The following is an 18,719-nucleotide window of genomic DNA, read 5'->3' on the forward strand; positions in this document are numbered from 1 at the left end:
GGGGGCAGGGAGGGTAGGACCAAACCCCAGGTAGAGTGAGTAACTGGTTTGAACAGGATGAAAGATACATTTTCTGAAAGTGGGGGGAAAAAAGAGAGAGAGATAATGACAAATGCAGAGGCAGAAAAGTCTCAGATGGAGGAAGGCATCAAGATAAATGACAAATTTTCATTTTTCACCAAAATATGAATACTTCATTTATTACCGAAGCAGGTGGACAGATGTTCATAGTGAATTTTCTAGGAAGGAGCCATATATCTAATCATCTCCCCAACAAGATGTGTGACCACAAAAAAAGGATAAACACCACCGTGCCACACTGTAATGTCTGAGCTTTAATCATTGATTCCTTAACCTGAAACATCTCACATTCACAACTTGGTATGTGTTTTCAGTTTCACATCATACTGTCCCTCCCCCTTCACACGTCCTAATCACTGGCCAGTCTTACTTCTCCTGTACACATACTGCAGCTGTGTGTTTGTTCAAACTCTTCTGCTCTGTTTACAATGCTCTTCCCCCTCATATCCATCTGTCCACATCCTACCCATCCATTACAGCTCACTTCAAATACCATTGCCATCATCCTGTCCCAATTACAGCTATCCCCCAAAAAAGGATGGGTAGAAACCATCACGGTTCAGTGAATGTCTATGGAATTTTTTTTTCTGTCCCTTCCTTGTTGGGAGGCATGTGTACATAACAGCCCTGACTTTGAAGTCAGATAACCAGGGCAGAATCTTGTCTCTACCATTTACTAGTTGTATGACCTTCCCTAAATTACTTCACCATTTCGTCTCATTTTCTATCTGTGAAATGGACACAATAGCAGTTCCTGTATATCATAGGTTTGTTGTTATGAAGAACAAATGAGATCAATTCATGTAAAGTGCTTTAACAATGCTTAGATAGCTTTTCTCCTTTATGTCATTACCGCGTGTATATATTTCTTACCTCTACGATGTACTATAAGCTCTCGAGTAAAATTCATGTCTCATACTTTAGTCTGTGCTCTCTTAGTACCCAAAACAGTGAATAATTTTTGTTGACCACATGAATGAATGAATGGATGCTGAGTTAAGTATGTTTCTCTAAACATTTAAATTATAAGGAGGGAACAACTTAGTAGGAAAACTATGGCAGTTATAACATTATGCCATTTAAAAAAAATAATAGTATACATGTGACATAGCTACAATGACCAATTACATTATAACCCTTGTTGGTTTTCAGCATATCTTTTACTTATGTTTTCTCTAAAATGCAGTGTCTTTCATATTTTTAAAGCACAACTTGAAATGAATTCCAGAAAAATGTAAAGGGTGTGATCTGTTAATGTAAGTGTCTTTTTACTAGTACATACACATGCAATAATGGTGTATTTCTTTTTCTATTTTCAATTCCATAAAGATATATTGCATACCAGGCAATAGCCACTGTGTTAGAGGAAGAAGGTAACACCCTTTTCTTTAACTAGCTTATGCCAAATGGGAGGATAGACTTTTAAACACATATATGAAATATATTATAAGGCTGCAGTAAACGTGCACCTATGAAGGCTAGGCCCTTATTCCACCCAAGGGTACAAAGACTTGGTCCTCCTGGTCCAATAGATTTAAATCATCTCCTCTGGTTTATTCACTCATCTAGTCCAGTAGGAATTTACTCTTCTCAATCATTAAATGATATCCTCGTGCCATAAAAGAGTCACTACCCTTCCAGAAAGTAAAAAATGTATTCCATATGTTGAACTAAATGTGATATAACTAGAAACACAAATCTCATCTGGATCACCTAGTGAATCAAAAGACAGAACAAATGAGCACAATGAACATTAAAATGATCGCTGTTTCTTAGTAAATTTTTGTGCTAAAAATAACTCAGTTAAAATTTACTTAGCGTATATATGCTTTATAAGTTTTTTTCCCTATAAAATTACTCATTGCCTTTGTGGAAAATGCACGGGTTTTTGTTGACTTATTTTTTATAGAAAAAATTATCTGTTCTACAAATATATTGGAAAACCTAAATGGTAGGTTAAAATTAGAGCCTATCAGATTATCTCTTGGTACATTTAAAAATAATTTATTATAAACATGCTAAATAAGATGAGATGCTAGATAATATTAGTGCAGAAATAGGTGTTCTACCATGATGAACAAATATTTTGTTAAAATGCAGTTTTCTATTGCTCTTATATAGAGGGCTCCATTCTTTCTGTTTCCATTTCAGACTGTGTTGAGTTTTACCACAGGTAGCTTTACTCGGATCTGAAGACTTTGATGTGGTTCTTAAACACGTGTATAATTTTGTACAATAATCTAAGGAAACCAGTGTATTATGGGGATGGTTGGTTATTGTCCATCTCAATCTAAAAATAGATTACGTTTGGGGCACCTGGGTGGCTCAGTTGGTTAAGTTCCAACTTCGGCTTAGGTCATGATCCCATAGTCCGAGAGTTCGAGCCCCATGTCGGGCTCTGTGCTGTCAGTTCAGAGCCTGGAGCCTGCATCGGATTCTGTGTCTGCCTCTCTCTCTCTCTGCCCCTCCCCACTCACGCTTTGTCTCTCTCTGTCTCTCAAAAATAAATAAACGTTAAAAAAAATTTTTTTTAAATAAAAATAGATTACATTTGGGGCACCAGGGTGGCTCAGTTGGTTGAGCATCCAACTCCAGATTTTGGCTCAGGTCATGATCTCACTATTGGTTCAGTAGATCCCTTCTTAAGGCTCTGTGCTATCAGCATGGAGTCTGCTTGGGATTTTCTCTGCCCCCTCTCTCTGACCCTCCTCTACTCATGTGTCTATGTGTTCTCTCTCTCTCTCTCTCTCTCTCTCTCTCTCTCTCTTTCTCAAATAAATAAACTTAAAAATATGTATAAATAAAGGCAGATTATGTTCAAGAAGTCACCAAAGAGCTTAAGAAGCTACTTCTTGGACACAGTGAGCTTTATAAAAAAAATCAGGTTTATAGAGTGTTTGTAATCAATAGTGTGTGTGTGTGTGTGTGTGTGTGTGTGTGTGTGTGTGTGTTTGGGAGGGAGGGAGGGAGAGAATAATGCTGGAAGTTAAATTCATAACTCTTATGGTGTGTATTCCATTAGTTGTTCACATTATATTTTTTTTGATTCAAGCATAAACATTCTATAACTATTTTCCTGCAAGAAGTTTTTGAAAGCTTCAGAGGATTATTATTCTGAAATTATATTTGGACCACTATCAATATTTTCTGTACATAAAGAAAAGAGTCACTGTCTAGAGATTTTGTTACTATCCTATCTTTTTTCTTGGGGAATTTCAAACGCTTGAAATCAGGGAACTATCCTGGCTAATAGAAATCTCAGATCTTAACATTTCCTCTTAACTCCCTCTCCCCCAGGCACATACACAAACACCTCCATTTTCTTTATGCCTAAAGCTTTCCTAAGATTTCAAAACAAAGTCCCAGCTCTCTTATATTCTTCATTAGTTCCCTTTAAGTTGTTTTGAGATTAAAGCATGTTATTCTTTGAATTCTATGGGGGAAATGTTTTCTTTAAATTGATATGGCCATACTTAAAAGTAATAGAAGTCCATTGCAGGTAGATACTTTACATGTGTTCAGCTACTCACTCTAGGAGTTTTTCCTACAAATTGTATCATATTATAGAAGAAATTGTAGAGATTACTTCCATATTAAAATTTTATCTTAATTGTTTTTGGAATGATACCTTCTTCCACTAAACAAAGGATTTCAGATTAGTTCTTTTTTTTCTAAGTAATGTCAGGATTTTAAGTTTAATAATTTTATAAAGATTAGTCAATGTTTATTATCCCCCAAATACTTATCTTCTGCATGTTCCTAGAGCAAATTGAATATGTAGTTTTAAAGTAATTGAGGTTGAAGAAAATCTATCTAGTTAATAAAACTTTTATTAATATTAAACTAAGTTTAGAAAGTATTCAAGTGATACTAAAATTCATTGTAACTTCATGTACACTAAATATAGGTTTGGCCAGTTGAAATTCATCAAATAATTATAATGATGCCAATTTTCTTTCAACTTCAGCTCTTTGTCCCTATATAGTCTTAGTTCTACTTTATATTGAAACTTGTAAAGAATCTTAGCCTTGTTTGAAAAACTGCCATAGTTGCCTGTTAATGCCTGTTAGTACGTTACTGACACCCCTAAAAATGACTAATTCCTGTATGTGAGAAAAAGAAAAGCAGCCCTTGACCTCTGGAAACTTGCCTGACCCTTATGAGGAAGCCCAGTATTGTCAGGAGCTAGTATGGAGCTCATAGCTAGGCCCTGGTGTTTTCTTATTGGTCATAAACAATCTCACAGAACACCAGCATCAGACAAGAACTCATGATGATGATGTGAGGCAAAAAATAACTTTATAATTTTGTGCAAGCATTGACAAAAGCAAGGTCACTCTGCATACCACCTAAATACCAAACATTCCCCCGCCCATCTCCTGGTTTATATGGGGGACTGCTGCTTCTTTGCTAATTATAGCTTTAGCCTAGATCTTGCCCGCCATCCCTCTAGATAAGATTTATTAAGACCCATAATCACGGAATTATCCCTGCTTCCCGACAGAGCCCAACTCAGAGCAAAGCCAAGCTCCTTGAAGTCTTCTCAGAATCACTTAACCAAAGCCCAGATCCTACAAAGTCCCTTATGAAGTTGCCCGTTTCTCCCTCATTGCACTGAGCAGTAAACCCGACTTCTTCAGCTACACATGTGTTCCTGGCGGTCTTTGACAAGAGGGTATTGACACATCCATAGCCCCCAAAACTGTCAATATTGAACTAGTAGTTAAGTAAAAATGATGTAAAAGAACCTTGTACACTGTAAAGCTTTATTAGAAAGTTGATGTATTATTAAGATTTCCAGACTTGGAATTTTGTTTTCAGTGGAATCATCCAAACCCACAAGTATTTTTTAACATTCTACTTTTTAAATATATTTGATGAATAGTTCCCTTTCCAAATATAAAACATGTGTATTTTCTACTCTAGGTTTACCATCTCAACTGATTAAAGATGGTGTAACTCTCAAGAGAAGTTCATTCATTTAAAGATTCTTTTCATTATGCTTGGGTGATCTTCCTTCTAGTTCAGATTTTAAATTAGCATTGAAATGAATGTCAAGTAGTATCCCTATCCTTTCAGAAATAGTGATGGATCAATATTTCTTAAACATTACCTGCCAACTCTAAAAGCAAATAACGCTTATTGTTGCTTTCGTCACCACTTTAGATGGTGGCGTTTTAAACTGCTGTGTTCTACGCATCAGTATGGGGGAGGAGGTTCTGACCCGCCCCCATCTGTTTAATGGCCATCACTAGACTTCAGTAGGTGCTAAGAACATTATTGTAACATATCCTTTATTGCCATAATAGTGGTTGGAATGGATATACCTACATTCAGTCCGGAACTCACGACACCAAGCAAAATTGGGAGGTGGAATTTGTACCCAGTTATCTTCCAGGACAGAGTCTGCAAGATCGCCATTTTTCTGGGATCCACAGATGCTGCCCTCTTTAAACTGTTTTTATTTGAAAAGGGATCCCAGGTTTTCACATGGAAAATCTCCCACATGGAAGATCTGGTTTGTGATGGTGTCTTATGTAAACATTTTAATATCAGATCCCTAAAATCCAGAGGCTCCCCCAAAAGGGATTAAAACATAATCTGCTCTCTCTATTGCTGTAGTGGATTAACTCTGTATTCTCTCTGTGGCTGGTTTGCTCCCTGAAGGCTACAACAAAAAGACTCGGTGCTCCTTAAACATGCTATGGAATTGGAAGTTGTAATTGGAGAATTCCAAAGGACAGGGGTAAAAATGACACACTATTAAGGCTGAATATTTCATGACGCCTCTTTCTGAGAGAAGAACCAGTTCGAAGTCCTTTTATAAGCCCCCAGAAAATCTCAATTCAATAGAATCAGATTGGAGTAAAAGCAGAGGCAAGCGCAGTGTCCTTTCAGAAACGCAGAGAATCCAGTAGAGAGAATGTGTTCCCTGTGAAAAGTTCACGGAGACGTGTACTTAGAATCCGTAATATATTTCAGTAAATCACTGTATATGGTTTTGATAATGTGTTTCGTGATTTTTTTTCAATTTCTCCCAATTTAATTGCTTGAATATGTTAAATTGCTCTTTAAGAAAAAGGAATAGTTCGCCATTTTAAATGTTTTTGACCATTCTTCGTCTCCAAATGCCAGAAACCTCTATTAAACCAGAAGTCACTAGCCTTCGCTGTATATATAGCATGACGACTTTTGTAAGGTTTTAGCAAGGCCCAACGATGTATAAGAAGGCACTGTTTTCAATGTCAGTCACATCACCTTCTTTCTCACCTCGCCCCAGTCGAGAGTAAGCCTCCGGTCAAGATCTCTCCAGAAAGGAAATAGGAAAAGTGGCATCCACTGGAGCGTCCTGGTGGCTCAAGGGTTAAGGGAGCGGTTCGAACCGGCCCGAGCGTTGGGGGATTCCGAGGAGGACGCGGGAGGCAGGAGGCGCCGCGGAGCGCGCGCACAGACCCTCCAATAAACACAAAGGAGGGCCTGGGGAATAGAAACCCAAATCCACTTGTAATCGTACAAGAGATTCGGGCATAATTACTTGAGCAACCTAGATTAAGATTGATGAGCCTTTAAAGTGGCGCTTCAGATCGACCGCCTCGCCCTTTGGAAAGAAAAACCTTGTGCAGCCGAGATGGACCCCGACTCCGCTTGGCTACGCGGCGGGAACTGGCGGCCCGGGACCCAGGCCGGGAGTGCGCGCGCCCCGGGGCCGGGCCCCCCGGTGCGGGCTCTGGGGGTACCGAGGGCAATAAACTAACCGAAAGGGCTTCGCGTTAGTGTGACCCAGGCGGTCAGCTCGGGGGTGAAGGCTGACACTGACGCAGTTGGCTTCCTGTCCACCCGGTTAGGCGCGACCGAAGCCGGCCGAGAGCCCTCTCCGTGCCTCCCGCGGCAGAAACGGCCCGGCTTTGTGCAGGACGGTAGCGGCCTCGGGGCGCACGCCTCCCTGGGAACGTGAACTTCCCCGCAGTCCCCGGGCCCCGCCGGGTCGGGCCTGCCAGCGGTGGCCTCGGCGGTGGCGGCGCGAGCCGGTCTCACCGCGAGGAGCCGCCGCCGAGGGGCCCGAGCCCGAGCGGCCGCAGGGGACCTGCCTTTTTATTGCCTTTATCCTACTGTTACTGTGACTCGTTTGACTATGTGCATTTCAGGGCGTGGGGGGAGATGGGGGGGGGGCGGAGAGGAGAGGAAAAGAGGCCCTCGTAAAAAAAAAAAAAAAAAAAAGGGAGAGAGAGAAGAACAATAAAAAAAAGAATAATTTCTGTGTTCCATGTCTGTGTACAGGATAGCAAAGAGTGCCTCCCCTTTCGGGGAATCTTAAAGGGGCAGTTAAGTGATCCCCTTTGAATTAATATTCTAAAACGTAATTTTCAACATTAACTCAGATTGAGGGAATTCTAAGTAGGCACCTTAGTAGGCACACTTTCTGAAACATCTTTTCCTGAAGATTAGTTTCTCTAGTTTCAAAAGTTGAGAAATAGCACTTTTGGCACGCTTTTCTGAGAATCGCCTTGTTCGAGCGTCTTACAATTTCATCACTTTTGACTGATTCTCTGTGAAAATCACTGCTACGATTTTTGTTCTTTTCTACATAAGAAATGTACTTAATATCCTTGTGTGTGTGTGTGTGTACGTGCGTATGTGGCGCGCCTTAGGACGCCGATGTGAATCTTCATGCAAGTTGCAAACCCCTTAGTTAGTACAGTGGAATTCATACATCCAGATCCTGTACCCCTTCACACCCTCCCGCCCATCCTTGGGGAACTCCGCTGCCCAGTGGACCGGGCTTTCCCGGATGGCTGGCCTTTGGGGGCAGTGCTGACTGCCTAGGGTCTCCCAAAGCCGGTGGTGCCCCACGGAGAATCGGGGCATTTGTGGGATTTCTAGGCGGAGGTTACCAACTCTCTTGCTAAGGGTCACTTATTCGGTATTCTGACCTCTTGGGGCTTTATAGGATTCTGTATCTCTACTCTCGTTATAAGATAATGTGCAAAAGCTAAGCAGACCTTATCTCACACGAGAGGAGCTGGCCGCATGACCACAGGCACCATTTTCTTAGTACATCTTTAAAAATAAAGACCTGCGGCGCCCTTCGGGAGGGAGCGGGAGAGGGCCACAGGGATTCAGCCTGACTCCGGTGCCCTTGTCTTTCAGGCCCAGTGGTTCTCAGTACCCCAGCCCAGCTCATCGCTCCTGTGGTGGTGGCCAAGGGGACTCTCTCCATCACCACGACAGAAATCTACTTCGAGGTAGATGAGGATGATCCTGCCTTCAAGAAGATCGACACGAAAGTGAGTTAGAGTGATTCTGTAAACAGTCCTGGTGGCTTTGTGGCAGGAAGTGGTTTTCAATTTTGCTTGGTTTTAAATGACAGTGGGGGAGGGGAGCATGTTTCCATCTTTGTCATAGGAAATAAAATGAATGAAATAACACATGCTCTATTTTATGGGACTGAAGAATATATTAATGATTTTAAATCCCGCGTTACCAGAGCATGCTCATTTTAATACTTTCTACATGAGAGCCTTTGTCTGCACTTGGGTAGATTTGATAGTTAAGCCAATTGTTCAAAGTCTCTGGGGTACAGCATCCCAAGCTCTTTGGGAAGACTGGGAAGGTTTTTCTGAAATACCTTAAGATCACTTTTAATTTCCAGACATGTACATTGAAATGTGAATTATTATTCATTAAAAGGTTATAAGGAAACTGGGGGGGGGGGGCGAGGTGGCATTTAAATATAAATTCATCTCCGTTATTACATCCATTTTTCATCTCCTGAAATAAGAATGCGCTTTACATGTGAATTTAAGAGCAGGAGAAACTAATTCTTTAAGAAGCATCGATTTCAAGTGTATAGGTCATATATACTAGCAATCAGATGTTTAAAGTTTGTGTTCTTCTGTGGGTGTAATGCCAGAAGATACATATTTGGACAATTTGAAATGCATAAATATTTATTTAGTATATCTTATTGTGTAGATTTTAAAACCTGATGTTGGGACAGCCCTACACCTCTGCACTTTCTTTTCAAATCAATGTGATTGTTGTTTTAACTTTTATGTTACCCTGCAGTTTGTAAACTTTTCTGAGGTTAAGAATTCAAGTGTCCTGCTAGATATCCAAGCATCAGTGTACAAAAGATCTTCCTTTGCAAGCTTTATCAGAAGCAATTGTTCTAAAATAGTCAAAGACAAATGCTCCCACAGATTCAGAACTTTATTATTTGTATTTAATTTTTGTATAGAAATAAAGTATAAAACACGATTTGTAGAAGAGGAACCGAAATTCCAAAATCTACCCTCACCTGAATTAACTGCCTACCTTAGGGCCTGTAGGTGGTTAGCTCTCGGCACTTGTTGACTATTAAAATACTTGGAAGGACAGTCAAAGGACTTCTTACACTTCTGGCTCCCAAAGGATGGAATGTTTAAAATGAGCTGAAATGTAGTGTATTTGATTTTTAAATAATTTAAAGTTTGTCTTTATGCTTTTATCATTAGCTTGCCCTTACAAAGGAAAAATAAATTTTGGGTTTCTGATTAACTTATTCAGCTAATGGAACACTAACTGCATAAAATAAGATTTGGCATAAAGTGGTCAGAAATAATCTTTATTTTATTAGCATAGTTAGTTTTCATATACAAATTTTGAAACTTTCATTGTGACTTTGAGTTCACTTTCTCTGAGTCAGATTTTTAACTCCACAGTCTTTGCTGTCATGACATATTTTTTCCTTATATTATCAGAAATGCTACAGAACCTAGTCCAGAAGAGCAGACTTTCAAGGGTAGATTTAAATCTGTCTGTCATAGAAAGAAATAGTCTTATAAGTAGATCATTAGCTTCTGTAGCCGTACAAAGAGTTTTCTCTGGTATCTTAAGGTTTTATTTTGAATAATTCCATTAGCACACTCCTCAAAATGTTTAAGATACTCAGGTGGGTTCAGTTTCCAAAATGAAGCATTACATCTTTTGATAGGAAAACAATTTAAAGTGAGACACAACAACTTTTATTTTACTTCATTTATTAGCTTCTAATTAAATAAAAACCAGCAACAGAAATTAAAATCTAAGTCACAAAAGTAGTTATCCAGTGTATTTCAAGTGCATTTTCAAATATATAATTCAGATATTCAAGCGTTATTATATAAGCTGAATTCAAATTTCTTTGAATATATTTAAATAACATTTCAAGTATATTTATGGAATGTTAGAAATAGAACAAGCATTATATTTGAAACAAAATGTAAACTTTTTTAAAGTTCAGACACTTTCAAAGACAGATAAAAGTACCGGGAGGAAATCTACCTTTAAATGGTATCTTTGTTAGTGGAAAATGTCTGGAAGTATCCAAAACGGCAATTTAACTTCTGTTCACCAAATCACAAAACACCAACATCCACACGTTCAAAGACAATGTGAGATCACAATATTTGTTACAAACCAAAATATACATTACACTTTCCTTCAGATGGCATATCCAAATGGTGTTTACTCACAGACGGATGCACCTAAATCACCAGGATTGCTATAATCCTTTGATAGCTGGGCAGAGTGTTCTCTGTGGTCTTGCATTACAGCCGGGTTGCTTTCCGGGTGTTACTGTGTACTTTTCGAGGGAGATAAGAAATCCTTCGTAAAAGAAGTCTTCTAATACTTGTGGGTTTGGGTTTTTCTCTATCCTCTTTCCCTACTTCTTCTTCTCCCCTTGGAGGGGTGGGTGAGATGATGCCTAAACATTGTACTGTTACTCCTTTTTAAGGAAGAGATTGTTTGCACTGACAAGTGGAATATTAGATAGGAATCGACCAGGAAGTTTACACCGAACTAGGTCTTTGAGAAGAGCAATCACATTTCGGCTCTTGACGAAACGGTCCTCTAAAGTTTCTCCAAACTTTTCGGGTTGGTCAGGATCTCTCTCGCCAGTCGCCACGTTTGTTTGGCAGCGTTCTCCAGAGCCGAATGAGGTTTGCCTTGGAACAGATCTAAGTTCGGTAGGAAGTAGTGAGGACACCGCCGGCACTGCAGGCAGGAGATAAGTTGCAGCAAAATCCCGTTAAGCCGGTCACCCAGGCAGGACTCGTCCCAGTCCGACTCCCGGGGATGCTTTTCACACTCGTAGGAAACCAGAGTCTTCATGTGGTAATTGTTGAGGGGCTGGCCCGGCAGTTCGAGGTGCCGATCCCGCAAGGTTTTGAGGATGGAGAGGCATTTCTTCCTGCAGCCCCCCATCTGCAGTCTGTTCTCCGCTTCCGCGAACTGCAGCACCCAGGCGTCGCTCTCGGCCGAGCTCTGTTTGCCGGCCAGGGAGTGGCACTCCTTGGACAGGAGATTGAACCCTTCCGCTTTGACCTCCGCCACCCGGTTGGGTCCCGGCCAGGGGATGTGGGGAAGCGGCCAGTGGGCAGCGCTCCTGGGCCAGATGCCGGTGCACTTAAAGGCCGGGGTGATCTGCACCACGTACCTATCTCGGATTCGCAGTTTCACTTCGCTGGTGTCCGCCACCATTTTTACCACGTCCCGGTAGCTGCATTTGTCCACCGCCTGGGCCACCAGCGTCTGGAACCTGGACCGGATCTTGCGCGCCGAGAGGTAGCCGGAGGCGGTGATGAATTCCACCCAGAGGGACATGCTCCTCTTGCGCCCGTCGCTCAACTTCAGCACCGCGCAGCCGGGCAGCGAGCCGTCGTCCACAAAGTTGAACACCCCCATCTGGTTCAGGTAAAGCACCACTTCAAACTCGGTGGGGGAGATGACCTCGAGGCCCTCGTAGCGATTGTCCATCTCGTTGAGAGAGCTGATGAAGCGGGGCTCCTGGACCTCCACTTCTTTCAGGACGTCGGAAACGACTTTGCAGACTTCCCGGATAGTCTTCGCGATGGCAGCTTTCCTGGCCTGGCACTTCTCGTTGTAGTATTTATTCAGATGGTACACCAGCTTGGCCTGGGCCGCGATCATGTTGGGGCAGAGATCCGGATTGTACACCGGAGTCTCGCAGTAAGCTGTGGGATCCAATGCGGCTGCTAGAGCTGGAGCCAACTTCGGTGGAGAAACGGGCCGCCGCGCTCAGAAACGCACCCAAACGCTCTCCGACGTGCTGCCGCGCTGGACTCCCAGCCCGCTGCTCTCCCCCCTTCCTTTTATCTTTGAGCCCGGACGGCCTGAAAGTGAAAGCCTGCTCTGCCCCCCTCTCTCTCGGCCTTTCTTCCTCCTTTAAAGGATCCTTGTGCGGGAGAAACGCAAGGAGAGATCACCTTCTCAGTAGTGAAAACAAAAGTTGCGCTGAGACCCAGCAAAGCGCCTCCCGTAGTCAAAATAATCGGCCCTCTCCGTATTTATTTACGCCTTCCCGCAATCATCGTGTCTGCCGGACTGTTAATCAGACGGAGGAAAAGTGTGCTGAGTGTGTGTCGGGGGTGAGTGTGCGTGTGTCTGTGTCAGAAGAAGCTGCTGTTGGTTTGTCTAAGAGCCCAGATGCACTCGTGTGGAAATTATAAAGGCAGGGCCAGGCAGGCTGGCGGCCAATCGCCACTGGGCTCGTCACGACAGCCTCCTTCAGCTCCAGCCCGGCTAATTAATCCCCCCTCGTGGATATAGGCACACAAACTAAAGGTAGGAGGCTGCTGCCGGCAGAAAACCACCCAGGCCACCTAGACAGTTTTGGAAATCAAGAGGAATCTCTCGGCTTTGGTATTAATTGAAGCATATTGACGTTTTGAAAAGACTTGGCAAAGTGCTTCTCTTCTGTGTTGAAAAAAAAAAAAAAAAGCCCTGCTTGTCTTTTTACCGCGGAAATGCAAATACAGGTGTATTAATGGTCATCCATCAATTAGCGAACTAGATGGGGTCTTCTAAAACCAAAGTCACTAACTTGCATTTAGAATAAGATAATTAACGTCTCTTAATCCTGGAGGTCTTTTAAAATGCAGGTTGAGAGCTTGCTGTTGCACGTCTGTGCGAGTTGGCTTTAGATGGACTGATGCCTGTGTAATTTTTTGGATGTTTCTATAATGTCAGAATGTTGTTGTTGTTGTTGTTGTTGTTGTTGTTGTTGTTGTTTTAATGTTATGCAGCGTTTTAACTCTGGTTTTTCCTCATTTGCAGTGGTTGAAAGGAATCTGAAAATTACTGTTTTGTTAGACGTTGTCTACTGCTCTTTAAGTTAGGATGTTTAAAAAATGTTTAGGATCACTCCCCCTCTGTCCCCAACTGCAGCCCTCTTTGTACTTCGGTTGACTTGCCAACATAATCAGGACACTGAGTTTTGTACGCACTGGTAGAAAGCTTTAAAAAATAACTTCTCTCTGTGATCGAGAGACTGTTGTAACGTGAGTTCCTAGTGGGCTGGGTTTTAATATGTGAAATGAAGGCGAGATCATAGAGATGAGACCTACTGGCAGATAACTGTTCCAAAAATTTTCAGGCTCCGGGTTTCTGGCTTGCCTATTGATGTATAATTCAGGATATACCTCCTCTCCTAAGTGTCCTTAGTGGTGACCTGACAGACTTCTAATTTTATACGATTTCATGTGATTTGATTGAGGGAAAAATCAGTTACGATTGTAAAAGAAAACTAATTTGCAGTCATCCAGGGTGTTAAAATTTAAATGCCATTTTGGAAAACTTTGAAAGAAAAATCAACATTTCCAAATTTTGGAACCTTGATACAGGAGGGGGGAATGGATTTATGTAGAACATGTTTTTGGTTTTGTTTTCTGGTGATACCAATTGTGTCCTTCATGTACAGGAAAGGAAATAAATACTACTTAGGAACTATGTAGTGGTTTTAAAACCCAGGCAGATTTTTAATGCCTACCTTTAATTTAGATGTCGTGTCTTTAAAATTAACAGTATTTCCAGCCAAATCTTGTAACTCCTGGTAACAGGTTTGTAGGCACTTTCTTTCAGAGCCACTTTCAACCAGATCTTGTTCAGGGCTCCCACTTTTTACCTGAGGTTTTTTTTTTTTTTTTTTTTTTTTTTTGCACAGGTACAAGCATCACAAAGGCACCTATTATTTCCTTTCTCCTTATCCAAGAGTGATAGGTTCCAGATTTAGCTTAAAACAATACATTAGATTTGGGGCGCATGGCATCCATCTACTCTATTCCCCAGGAACCTTCCATTCCCTGGGGAGCAGGGACTGGGAACACGCGAACAGCCCCTCCCCACTTTTCAGGCTCTGCGGGTGAACGCACTGCTACCTTTTGGCAGTTGGAAGAGGAAGAAGAGGAGGCAAATCCGAACCGCAGGACCCGAGGCCAAGAAGGCGAAGATGCGCCTTGGTCTCAGGGGAAAAGCCGCCTCTGGCCCTCACCCGGCGTCTGTCCCCTCTCTCCCGCTGCTCCGCGCTTCCAAGCCAGCCTCCTTTCCTCTCTCTGTTCCGTGGGGTTTTTTTCCTGCGTGCGCGTTATTCTAAGCCTTACTCGGTGTCCTCGGGTTCTCCCCGTCCGCTCCAGGCCACGGCCTCTGCCCGCGCATCCCTCAGCCCCGCCGCCGCCCGGGCCCACGTGCGCCCGCAGCCTAGCCCCGCGCTTTCTCGTCGGCGGCCGCGGGCCCCTGCCCCCAGCGCTCTGTCCCTTGGGTGCAGACCAGAGTTGCTCGGCCAGGACCTCGTCCCTCGATTTGCTGGGCCACCTGCAAATACCCCGGCCGCCGAGGACGTGCGGCCTGGGACGCGGAGGCCCCGGGGCCGTGTGGGGGGACCGTGGCGCGGCGGTCCGGGTGGGTCTAACGCGAGGGACGCGAGGGGCGCCCGGCCGGCCTCGCTGGAGCCAAGCGCGCAGGTGGCGCATCTTCGGGGCTCGCTGTGCGGCTTAATTGGGTTAAAGCGAAGCTAAACACCGAAGCACTTTGTGCAAACTAATTGGTGTAACCGGGGCCTTTTCACTAACGATTTGCACTTTGAAGAAGAAAAATGGATGGTGAGAAAAGGACTAAGAAAGTCGTTAGTCCTAGAATGTTCCAGGCAAGTGAAGTCATTCAGTTCCAAGGACGCCGGGACTGTGTTTTCCGAGCTGCTTTCCCCCCAGCACCCTTCACGCTGGGAGCTGACAGTGATTTACATAACACAGGATTCACCCACCCGCTGTTATCACTGTAGGTGAACTGGTCGCCCTAGAATAATACTCCAGCCCAAGTACTGCTTGTTGCTGCAACACAGTGATTTTCTATCACACTGAACACGTGAAATGAATTGCCTTCTGTAGCTGAATCCTTTCAGTGATCTTAGACACCTCTCATTGTTGAAGGGAAAATTAAACTATCCGAGGAGTGTGTTTTCTATCCCTTAATTTTTTTTTTTTTTGTTTTGTTTTAAGGAAATGACCTATGGAGAAGAATTTACAATATATAGTATACATTTATGTAATTCAGCCGCGTTTTTGGAGGTAGTTTTGTGGGAGCAACTTAGTTATTTTATAAGATTTTTTTGTGAAATATCATTTGACCTATTGAACTAGTTATTTCAAATGACTATTTACTACCTGGGGATGGCTTAAAATCAATTTATTTACTTATATGAGAAGTTATAAAACAACTCTAATGATTTCAGTCTTGTATTATTATTATTTTTTTACTATAAATATAATCTTAGTAGTCCTAGAGTAAAAGCTTGTGCGTGTCCAATGCTTTAGGATATAAACGCTGAATTGTTTTCAGTGCTATGCTATGCAGTCATCTTTGACGTGAGCTAATAATAGAATGATAATTGAAGAAAACTGACCTAATTGAAGGAAAAAAAAGCCAAGAATCTCATGATTTCTCATGATTTAATGATAGTTTGAGATGCTTACATTTGAATGATATTTGGGATTTTAAGGTCTAACCGGCTTGACTTTTTCATTTCATTTACTTAGGTTACTAGGCAGCCTTGACTTAAAGTGTATCATTTAGGAAAAGAATCCAAAAAAGTCACCAACACACCATTATCATAAATTTTAGTGGTATTAATGAATACAAAACAATTAAATATTATGGTCCTTAACATTTCAAAACATTCAAAATAACGATGGCAAAATAATTTTTCCTGAGGTCCTGTTTCCTAAGTAACTTATTCCCCCTTCTGTAATCCTACTTAATTTGTATGGGATACACAGTGTAATGTGTAAATAGTCACCTGATTAGGTTTAAAGAAAAACTATTACCTTGAGAAATGCAGAAATGCAGGAATGCAAGGCTTCTGTGTTTAAAAAAACTAATTTAAATTTGAATTACATGTTCATGAATTTAAGCAATTGTGACCTTTCATCTGGAAAAATGTGTCTGTTAGAGAATATACATATACATGTTAAATGCTCACATAGATATTGTTTTGTGTTTTTTATATCTGCTGGCTGCTATTCTATTCTCAAGTATTCATGAACTTAAAGTTTTATTTTTTTAATATGTGCTTATTACACTGGGGAGATAAAAAGAATATGAAGTTGAGTTTATTAAATTATTTATCCCTACTGCTGGAGTGGCTTTGAAGGCTCATTGTATGCATCTGATTTCTACCTCCCCCCACTTCGTTTTTTAAATGCACCCAGGCTATTTCATCTGTTTCATTCTGCCAGACACAATATATTTCTTTTTTTACACTAGAGAAATTAAAGACAGATATTTGTGCAGGGTTTTCTCTATGTGTCACATTAAATAAAGTAAAATAGAGGCAGTTTTTCTGGTAATCTAATTTGATGGCATCTATACCTTTCTTCTTGTTGTGACTCCTCGTATAAGAACACTTGAAACAAAATAGCTTGAGAGCTTCAAAAGTTTCCATGATTTCTTAAAACAGTTATTTCATATTTTAATATCAGGTTTATGAAACGGTGAAGCCGAGAATTGAGGTCACTGTTGGCACAATCTAGACCCTATTTTATTTCTTCAACCAGAGCATCCTGATAACTGAAGTTTTTTAAAAAAATTATTTCCTTAATTCTTCACTTGAATGATCAAGGCTATGGCCTCACTTTTCCTCATCCCCCTAGTACACATCAGATAGTCAACATTTGTTGTGGGGCGTACTTTTCTTCCGTACAGTGTTGCTTAGTAAACTTGTTATTGGTGCTAATAAATGTTGAAAAGAAAGTAACTTTGAGATTAAAGATGAAGTTAGAAGTGTACCTACTAGATTTGCGGATTTGCATTCATTCTGGGTAATTCCAACCAAAGCCTTTCTCTGGGCAGAAAAAAGAAAATGGAAGGACTGGGTTATTCAGACAGTTGTCTATTTCCTCACTTCATTTGAATGTGTACATATTGGTGTAGGATGTTTTAAGTTGCATCTATGAACTGAAAAATTGGGGGGGTGGAGGGTTATAAACCAGAAGATATTCTTATTGCCCAAAATAGAATGTGATCTCTTTACTCTTTCCAAAAATTTAAGGATATTGGGGTCAATCATTTATTTATTGAGTGTTATATAGGAAGTGTTGATTACAATGTTCCAGTTCCTCATAGACCCTTCAGAAAGTCACTGTTAATCTTTATAATCTAGAAAATTCGAATTCATTTTGTTAGATTTCAGCCTCTATTTTTCCTTTGGATATTATAGGAATATTCTGGCAAGATAAATGGACTCACATGATTCTTTTCTTTACGAATATATGAAAACTAGGTATTCCTTAACCCATAATTCACGTGGATTTACTGACATTTGTGTATATGACCACAACCTTGGTACTCTTAGCACATTTGCGTTTTATTGCACTTAGAGAAAACAATGGAATCAAATGTGATTAGTGTCTTAATCTGTACATCTGTAGTGGGTCATCCAGGACTGCATAGCTCTCATTACTGTCCCATACTGTATGTGATTAAGCCACTGGAAATATTCAACATGACCTTGAGGCTAGAGTATGGTATATAGATAATCAACATTCAGTGATTGCATGTCTAAAATAACCTTTTCTAGATCTAATTTACCGTTTTGGAGCTTACTTTTTCATGAACGAAGCAATTCCTCTAAACCAGGATTTATTATTTTTTTAATGATTAGCAACAGGAGTAATAATTTAAGAGAATAATTACATTGAATAAAAAAACTATTATTTCTTATCATATATATATTTTTATATAATAAATAAGTGCTTTATAGAAAATGAAGGAAATGAGTTTATGAATAGGAATTTTCTTTATCGTTTTTTTTTTACACGTAGAGATTACGAACATCCGAGAACACACCACCTAAAGAATGATTTCATTTCCACCTATGTGTGATTATTTTCACTCTTCTAATAATACACATTTTAGTATACAAGTACGTATTATTTCTAAAAAGCCCGATTTTCCATGTTTGTCAAAAATATCAAGTCAGAAGTATTCATAAGTAGTTAATACTTTCTGGTCTACATGTTTATTCCTATTGTCTACACATCTAGATCAAATCAAAAGCACGAAGAGCACAGAGTTTGTAAGACATAGTCTTTCTAATAAGAAAATTTGAAACCAATGAAGTAGAAAGTATGGTTTTATTTGATTTTTATGTGAACTCTATTTTTTTATTATTGAAGCCAGGTTTACTGATGTGTATTTTGTGTACAGAACTATCCTTTTCTATGGTTTTTCCCCATGAATGTGCCATTCTGTGAATTTTAACAAATATATACAGTCATATCATGCTGGCACCAACAGAATATTTCCATTGCCACAAGTTTCCTCAT

The 18,719-nt window shown here is 40.8% G+C and overlaps 2 protein-coding genes across 6 annotated transcripts in view; one reads left to right on the top strand and one right to left on the bottom strand.

Annotated features, from left to right (window-relative positions):
• The window catches only part of NBEA (neurobeachin), a 673,234-nt gene that overhangs the window by 458,585 nt on the left and 195,930 nt on the right, over nucleotides 1-18,719 (top strand). For all 5 annotated transcript variants that reach the window (XM_049646794.1, XM_049646795.1, XM_049646797.1 and 2 more), the window contains one exon: nucleotides 8,230-8,366. In XM_049646794.1, the coding sequence (XP_049502751.1) occupies nucleotides 8,230-8,366 (137 nt within the window). The remainder of the gene's footprint in view (nucleotides 1-8,229; nucleotides 8,367-18,719) is intronic.
• On the bottom strand, nucleotides 10,954-12,120 carry MAB21L1 (mab-21 like 1). The gene has a single exon (XM_049646800.1). It carries the CDS (start codon nucleotides 12,031-12,033, stop codon nucleotides 10,954-10,956), a length of 1,080 nt encoding a protein of 359 aa, XP_049502757.1. The 5' UTR covers nucleotides 12,034-12,120.

The sequence above is a fragment of the Panthera uncia genome (genome assembly GCF_023721935.1).
Source record: "Panthera uncia isolate 11264 chromosome A1 unlocalized genomic scaffold, Puncia_PCG_1.0 HiC_scaffold_16, whole genome shotgun sequence".
NCBI lineage: Eukaryota > Metazoa > Chordata > Mammalia > Carnivora > Felidae > Panthera > Panthera uncia.